Source organism: Lygodium microphyllum, chromosome 9 (genome assembly GCF_053477565.2).
Source record: "Lygodium microphyllum isolate KBCC chromosome 9, Lygodium_microphyllum_v1.1.10, whole genome shotgun sequence".
Lineage (NCBI taxonomy): Eukaryota > Viridiplantae > Streptophyta > Polypodiopsida > Schizaeales > Lygodiaceae > Lygodium > Lygodium microphyllum.
The window spans coordinates 119,708,230-119,716,501 of record NC_141143.1 but is presented as its reverse complement, the minus strand read 5'-3'; the positions used below and the strand labels follow the sequence as shown (position 1 = coordinate 119,716,501).

The following is an 8,272-nucleotide window of genomic DNA, read 5'->3' as shown; positions in this document are numbered from 1 at the left end:
GTGACAAGAATGTTAGGGTCAAGACTAAGTCCTTTTTTGCTTGTGTAGCTAGGGATGCACTAGTTAAGAAGGGTTATGTCTTCAAGGTAGGGTACAAACTCCTTAAGAAGACTAAAGTGTAATCTTGTGTTGAGTACCATTTCAACAATGTTTTCAATTGTCATGTGGCACCTATAAGGATGCATTGTAAATATTTGTGATAGTAATGTCAAATATTTTTTTGCACTAAATTTGAGAGCACACGCTAGAATCTAGAGCGTTCATGGGAAAAAAAAGATATAATGAAAAACAAATTCCCAAAAATGTTCAATGAAACCTTCAAAATTTAAAGAAGAATGGTTTAAACTCTACAAATGTTTAGTTATAAAGCTAGCAGATACATGTGATCTGATTCCAAGATCCCTCCAAAATTTTGGAGTTCGAAGTTTTAGTATGTGCTACCAAAATTGTTTTTCATGAACTCTAAAGCCTAGCTAGTGAGCCCTAGCCCACTTGGTAAAGGTATGTGCATGAGTTCTCATCAGTCGAAAGATCGAATCCTCCCAATGGCTCGGCATATGTGCATGAAAATTTGGTAAAAAATAAAATGTTCATTTGGCACTCATTTAAAAGAAAAGATCCTAAACTAAAATTATTAATTAGACCATGGCTTTACAGCCATTGTTTTCTTTCAAAGGAAGTAGCAATATTTGGGTCCTTTCATTGTGGCGCTACAAAAAGACCATTCTTTGTGTGAAGGGGAGAGGAGGGAGTCTCTAGGGGCCGAAAAGCGAGGACACGTGGCAGGGGATGGGAGAAAATATGCGACGGCGCGGACGGGAGGGAGGTTTTGCCTCCTCGAGTTCCAGAAGGGCCAACTTGCTAAGCGAGCTTCGAAAGGGGAGAAAGGGACCTGGCCAGATACTGGCTGCGACCAGACGGTGGCACCCCTCCCTTATAAGCGCGGCCACACTGTCTCGAACCTCGTCAACTTTTCTTCTCTTCTCTTTCTCGCCCTCGTTCTTCGCTCTCCACTAGGCTGCGTCGTCCTCTCTTTTTTGCATGCAAAACTAAAAAAGTAAACAAGGCATTAAAAATTAGAGCAAAATGCCGCTCTAAGCATACCAAATGTGCTTATATTATTCAGTTTTTGTCGAGACCACCCGCTGTTCTTTATACGGTTCCAGCCTTAAACCGGGCTGGGTTTGCTAATTCGGCGCGCTCCCTCTTTCTCTCTCTCTCTCTCTGGGTGGCATATTCCTGTGTTCTCTTCCCACAAGCTTGGGATCGCCACATTGATTTTTTTTCTCTCTCCGTCTCCCTTCTGTGTTGCATCTCTCTCTCTCTCTCTCTCTCTCGTGCAACTGCACCGATTTCTCTACTGAATTGTCGACCGCCATGGACGTTGCTGCCACCCCCCCGCGCCGGCTCGAGGAGGAGGAGTTCAAGAGACGCAAGAGTGGATCCCTTCCCGTTCTTACTGCCCCTGTCGTCAACCTCTCAGGCTGGTCCAATGGCGGTTCCAAGTTGGATAGCACATTGCTCATCAGCTCCAATGGCTCCCTCGCTCCCAGAAATGGTAAACTTGCCTCCTCCCTGCTTCCTATGTTTAGCCCTGAGATTGAACAGGACAATGGTCCTCATGAAGGTGGCCAAGTGAAGTCCAAAAATGGTGTGATCGTCAATCATGGCCTCCCTACTGCTGGAGGCCAGCCAGGAGCAGCAGGAGGAGGAGAATCAGAAGGTGACAAGAATGTGCTTCCAAATGACACCATGATCGAGAGGGAAGCAATAGTCGTCAAGATTGAAGGCAATATTGCTGCACCTCTTAAGGATGGGCTTGATAGCATTAAAACCCTTGCTTCAACCTCCGAAGAAGAATTAGTCGAGAGTGAGAAGGAAAACAAAGTGGTGGCCAAAAATGGCATCCCTGAAAGCTCTGCAAAAGAGCAGACTAAGGACGAGCCTGTAAGAGTGTGCCTGAATGGTATCCTTAAGAGCTCCGGAAAGGGAGAAAAACCAAAGAGGAGGGTTAAAAGGGTTGTCCATCATGTGGTTTTCAAGGATGACGCTAAGAAAGAGGAGACTAAGGTGATGGAAGATGGAGAGAGCCGTGCTGCATGTGAGAATTGTGCAGAAGATGAAGCAAATGAAGATGAGGATGAGGATGAGGATGATGAGGAGGAGGAGACCTATAGAATTCCAGAGAACGATTCGAATGACTATACAATCGATCACCGAGATGAAGGCACCGCTGATGGTTGGGTCAAAAGGCACCCTGAGCTCGTTAGGCTCACTGGAAGACACCCTTTCAACAGTGAGCCTCCCTTGACTCGCCTCGTGCAGCATGGCTTCATCACACCAACCTCGTTGCACTATGTCCGCAACCATGGCTACGTCCCAAATGCTGAATTTGATGACTGGAAAGTTGAGGTCTCAGGCCTTGTCAAAAGGCCCTTGGATCTCAGCATGCACCAAATCATGCACGAGTTTAAGGCTAGAGAACTGCCTGTGACTTTGGTGTGTGCAGGAAACCGAAGAAAGGAGCAGAACATGGTGCAGCAAACAATTGGGTTCAATTGGGGTGCAGCTGCAATTAGCACATCAGTTTGGAGAGGTGCTCGGCTTTATGATATCTTGAGAAGATGCGGTGTGTACAGCAAGAAGAAAGGGGCCCTCTTTGTTTGCTTTGAAGGTGCTGAAACCCTGCCGGGGGGAGGTGGGTCAAAGTACGGCACCAGCATATCCATTGATGTTGCCTTAGATGAATCGCGTGACATTCTGGTGGCTTACATGCAGAATGGTAAGCCCCTGGAACCTGATCATGGTTTCCCTGTAAGGCTAATAATTCCTGGATACATTGGTGGCCGTATGGTGAAATGGCTCAAGCGTATTACTGTCACAAGCCAAGAGTCAGACAACCATTACCACTACAGAGACAACCGTGTGCTTCCTTCACATGTTGATGCAGAGAAGGCAAATGCTGAAGGTAAAATTCATGTGATCTGGTTTTGCTGGATTTTTTTTTTTGTAGGTATTTGTGAACCACACTCAAGTTGAGAAATTTGAGAACCATGCCTCCCCATTTGTTTCTAATGGGGACTGATTAGAGAACCATGCCTTGAAATAGTTGCAAATTACTGAATGGCTACAAATGCGATGTAAATATGGAAATGTAAATCTCATCAAGCTTCATGGATTTGGTTGCAAACCCCTTGTGACAACACACTTATTATTCTTGCACTGCAGGATGGTGGTATAAGCCAGAGTATATAATCAATGACCTTAACATCAACTCTGCCATCTCAAATCCTGCCCATGGTGAAGTTTTGGTTATCAATGCTTCCTCGCTTTTGGTGCCGTACAACTTGAAAGGATATGCATATTCGGGTAATTGACATGTGCCATTCATTTTATTCAGCTCATGTCAATGAGAAAAAAGAATTGTCTCCACAGAACTTTCATCGTAGAAGTGAACTACTACATGTTAGAGGCATATAATTGAGCCTGCTTATGTCGCCGGGGAAAAGGACTGTGTCCATAAAACTTTCATCCTAGAAGTAAACTCTATATTTTAGAAGCATATTGAGTCTGGTTATGACAATACAATCATTGAAATGAGCAGGTGGGGGCAGAAAGGTTATCAGGGTGGAAGTCACAATAAATGGCGGTGAGACCTGGATGTTGTGCAAGCTCAACCACCCTGAAAAACCAACTAAATATGGGAAATATTGGTGTTGGTGTTTCTGGGAACTTGAGATAGAAGTATTGCATCTCATTCAAGCCAAAGAGTTAGCAGTTAGGGCCTGGGATGCCTCTATGAATACACAACCAGAAAAATTGACATGGAATGTTATGGTATGTACCTTATTAAAATTCTCCAGATGTCATGTCTACTTTGAGAATTATTATGGCTCATGTTTGTGTGTGATGGGGTACAGGGCATGATGAACAACTGCTGGTTCAGGGTGAAAATAAGTCCCTGCTCACAAAAGGGCGGGCTTGGTCTTACATTTGAGCACCCAACTCGACCTGGGAATCAAGGTGGTGGGTGGATGGTCAAAAGCAGTGCCCAGAATGCAGAGCAACACGACAAAGTATCTTTCCTGTCCAAGAGCTTCTCCAGCCCTATGTTAAACCACAGCGCACGCCAAATCACGAATGCAGAACTAAAGAGGCACAATACACGAGAAAGTGCTTGGATTGCAATCCATCACAATGTATATGACTGTACAAAATTTTTGAAAGACCATCCAGGCGGTTCAGACAGCATTTTGATCAATGCAGGCTCAGATTGCACAGAGGAATTTGATGCCATTCATTCTGCCAAGGCCAAAGCAATGCTTGAGGACTTCAAGATTGGTGAGCTGGCTAGCTATGGCTCCATGTCCTCTGCTGAGTCAACACCAGACAATTCAATGCATGGTGGAAATAGGGCTTTTTCAGAACTACAATCCCTCTTCCCAATCAGTGAGTCTTCCCCTGCCCGACCTGCAGCCCTGAATCCTCGTCAAAAGATCAAGTGCAAGCTGATCAGCAAACAGACACTCAGCCATGATGTGAGACTGTTCAGGTTTGAGCTGCCAAGCAAAGAACAGATATTGGGCCTGCCGGTTGGGAAGCACATTTTCTTGTCTGCAACCATAGGGGGCAAGCTATGCATGCGAGCATACACTCCTGTGAGCTCAGATGAGGATGTGGGATACTTTGAATTGCTGATCAAAGTATACTTCAAAGATGTGCACCCTAAGTTCCCAGCTGGAGGCATGATGTCCCAATATTTGGATGCTTTGGAAATAGGAGGAATGGTTGACGTGAAGGGCCCTCTAGGCCACATTGTCTACCTAGGGAATGGGCACTTCACTGTTGAGGGCAAGCACCATTTCATGAAGGAATGTGCTATGCTTGCCGGTGGCACTGGAATTACACCTATGTACCAAGTGATAAGAGCAATCCTAAATAATCCTGCCGATCTGACGCAGATAAGTTTAGTGTTTGCTAATCGGACTGAGGATGACATAATGTTGCGTGCGGAGCTTGACAAATGGGCAATGGAGCATTCAAACTTCAAAGTCTGGTATGTGGTGGAGAGGCCGCTTGATGAGGGCTCATGGAAGTACAGCACAGGATTTGTCAATGAGGAGATCGTTAGTCAGCATTTGCCTCCAGGGTCCCTAGAAACTATGGCATTCATGTGCGGGCCTCCTCCAATGATCCAATTTGCATGTCTACCCAACCTCGAGAAGACGGGCTACAACAAAAGCAGATGCTTTCAGTTTTGAGTATAGCATGACTCTGTGTCTGCCTGCACGGAGAGAGTGCACACCCCAAACCGAAAAATAGCTGCTGCAGATACTTTACCATTCACCTAATGTATAGATCACCGTGTGGACAGCAATCATGTTAAGCACAACAAAGCATTCATGTCCCGTCTGTACTGTGAATATTCTTAATAGATTCTCCAATTTCTGGCATTGCTAGATACTTTCGAGTAAATATTGAAAAACTTGTCCTCAGTAGCACTCACCGTACAAGTTATGTGGCAGCTCTTCACTGGTCTGCCAAATCAATGGCTTTTGGTTGGTGTGCCTCTTCTGCCCTTCCACAGCCAACGATCCTACATGTGCATGTGCATGTGCAAGTGGAGGTACCGCTACTCGCAGGCTGCCAAAGGAGAGAGAGTAACAACGATTGGTGTTTCCACGTCGAACCAGAAGAAGCCATGTGAAGGAGTCTGTTGCAAGCTTGCTGAGTTATAAACTTATACCTCCTCTGATGGAGGATAATCTCAGTTTACTGTGGCAAGTATCTCAGCCTTCTCTGAGTTATGACCCCTCTGACGGACGGCAATCTCAGTCTAAGCTGAGTTATACCCCTCTGATGGAGGGCAATTCCAGTCTACTCTGCCAAAGTACCTCGACAAGTTACAGGTTGCGACAGTCGAGACTCGAGACTCGAACCCTTCCAAGTTCCGCCTGTTCCCCTTCGCGCAGGTAGATTTAAGTACCCGCCTGAGTTTATTTTAGACCGGTCGAAATAGTTCAAACTTCAAACAGACTGCCTGCGTCCACGCGTAAGTATATTTGAGTCGAGAACGGCTCTAAAATTTCAGTGCTAACCGAAAACCGAGGTTTATTGCCAAGAGAATTTGTTAGGGGACTTTCCCGCGCTCCCTTTTTTAAAGGCACCAAAAGCAATGATCACCATTGTTGTGCATTTTCTTACTTTTCCTATGCTAGCAAAAGTTGCCAAACTATTCCTGCTCGTTGCATAGTCTGTTGGGTGTGGGAATGTGGAGGGAAGGTGCATCAAGCTGTTCAAAGCAGGGACTGTGGGAAGGTGCTCTTAAATTTAAAAACAACTTTTGAAAATTTTTAAGACCTTAAAAAAAAAAGAAACTACAAAGTTTCATATGGACTTTGAAAATGTTTTCTAGTTCATTGGGGCTCTAGTAAACAAAAGCACAGCATCGTGAAGGAAATTACCAAAAAAGCAATACTGTTATATGTAAGAACAGTCAATGGTGATATATTCTTTGCATGCAATAGTAATGATCCAACTAATCAAGCTATATATGTAGCAAAATAAGTAAAAATTTCGAGCAGAAAAAATAACATAAACTAATTTTTATTGACTTCAATGTCTTATGGCTTAATGAGGATGATGCTCTCATGAAGGAAATTATGGAAAAAGCATTCACAGAAAAAATATTACATGTAAGAGCAATCAATGATGATATAATTCTTACGTGTAAGAGTAATTATTACAACTAATCAAACTATATCTGTAACAAAGTAATTAAGAAATTTGAGCAAAAATAGGAAATTTCTCGACTCTAGTGACTTATGGCTTAATAAAGAGCATGCCTTGCCTATTTGGTAGGACTAATCAAACTATATATGTAGCAAAGTAATTATTTGAGTAAAATAGGAATTTTTATTGACTCTAGTGACTTATGGCTTAATAAACAACATGCCTTGCCTATTTGGTAGGACTAATAAGGACAATCTTCTAGGGTATCCTTTATTTTAAAGTATGTGATGTTATCTATGTACACTGAATAATCAAGAAGACTTAACCGTCATTGTAAAGCATATAAAGGTTTTAGTAGGTGTATTTATCGATTGAAATGAAGCAATACTTTTCTTAAGAATCGCACCATACAATGAATTTGTTGGTTGTCCATATTTTAAGGTTGGCACCATATATCACCAAAGCATATAACTCACCACGAAAGTCTACAACTCCTCCACATTAGCAATATTGAGCTCTAGCAAGAGATGAGAAGAGTAAACCAAAGCTCAAACTCTCAAGGATGGAACTAGGGAATAAGAGAACCACATCATACATATATAGAATAACCAAGAGATTAGCTTTTTCGCTATACTTATGGGATTGCACCCTTGCTTCTTAGATGGTGTGACTCTTGGTATATATGCTCCAAATCTTGAGGGGATTAGATGCAGTATACTATCTCTCCTCCAAAAAATTGCCTTCTAACCAATTAGGGGAATTGCATCCAGTAGTAATAATTGACTCCGCCTTGGAGCTTCCTATCCTTCTACTTGCTTTTAACTTTGGGAATTAAGTGATTGTGAGGTTCTTTTCTCTTGATTCAAGTCTATTCTCAAGAACTTAGGATAACCTTTGACCTCCACTAGTTCTCAAGGAGTAAACTATGTTATACTCACTTCTCAGTTCCCCTTTAAGTTGGCTAAGATGAAACATAAGATATACTCTAACATGTGGGGATGTCTGTATTCATATGTAATAGATAATTTACTTGAGTTTGGCTTTTATGGAGGCCCTTACAATTGATGTGATGTTAGACCCAAAATGGACTACATTTACCACGAGTTAACTTGAGCACTTTCCTAACAATAAAGTTTTCAAGAACTTTCAAGCCAACTCTTCTACCAAGGCGACCACTATTAAGAATATAACACAATATTAGTGAGTTTGGGAATCTCCCAAATATTTCAAATACTAAAAAGATGGCACCCAAATAACATGTCCATAAGTTTCTCAAAACCATATAATATGACTTATCATTGAAAAGAGCTTGAAAAATGGAATCTATTGAGCTATAGACACTACTGGCCACGACTATGTGTAGTAAGGGAGTAAAAAAAATCAACTGTTGCTTAAGCGATGAAACCGTCCTTTAAGCGATAGCATTTGATTTTTTAAATGTTGCCCCCGCTTACAGGAGGAGGACTGTCACTAAGTGTCCTCGCCAAGGCCGTTGCTTAAGTGACACTTGTAAGTGACGGCCTGAGTGACTTTGGAAAAC

At 42.8% G+C, this 8,272-nt stretch overlaps 1 protein-coding gene across 1 annotated transcript; it reads left to right on the top strand.

Annotated features, from left to right (window-relative positions):
• Positions 1-986: 986 nt before the first annotated feature.
• On the top strand, positions 987-5,475 carry LOC148031495 (nitrate reductase [NADH] 2-like). The gene is made up of 4 exons (XM_087685012.1): positions 987-2,968; positions 3,229-3,369; positions 3,605-3,837; positions 3,921-5,475. Exons 1-4 carry the CDS (start codon positions 1,378-1,380, stop codon positions 5,259-5,261), a joined length of 3,306 nt encoding a protein of 1,101 aa, XP_087541138.1. The 5' UTR covers positions 987-1,377; the 3' UTR covers positions 5,262-5,475.
• Positions 5,476-8,272: the final 2,797 nt, after the last annotated feature.

Coding starts and splice junctions, on each gene's coding strand:
- LOC148031495 (XM_087685012.1), top strand. CDS start 1,378: ATGGACGTTGCTGCCACCCCCCCGCGCCGGCTCGAGGAGGAGGAGTTC. Junction 2,969..3,228: donor AGAGAAGGCAAATGCTGAAG/GTAAAATTCATG, acceptor CTTGCACTGCAG/GATGGTGGTATAAGCCAGAG. Junction 3,370..3,604: donor GAAAGGATATGCATATTCGG/GTAATTGACATG, acceptor TGAAATGAGCAG/GTGGGGGCAGAAAGGTTATC.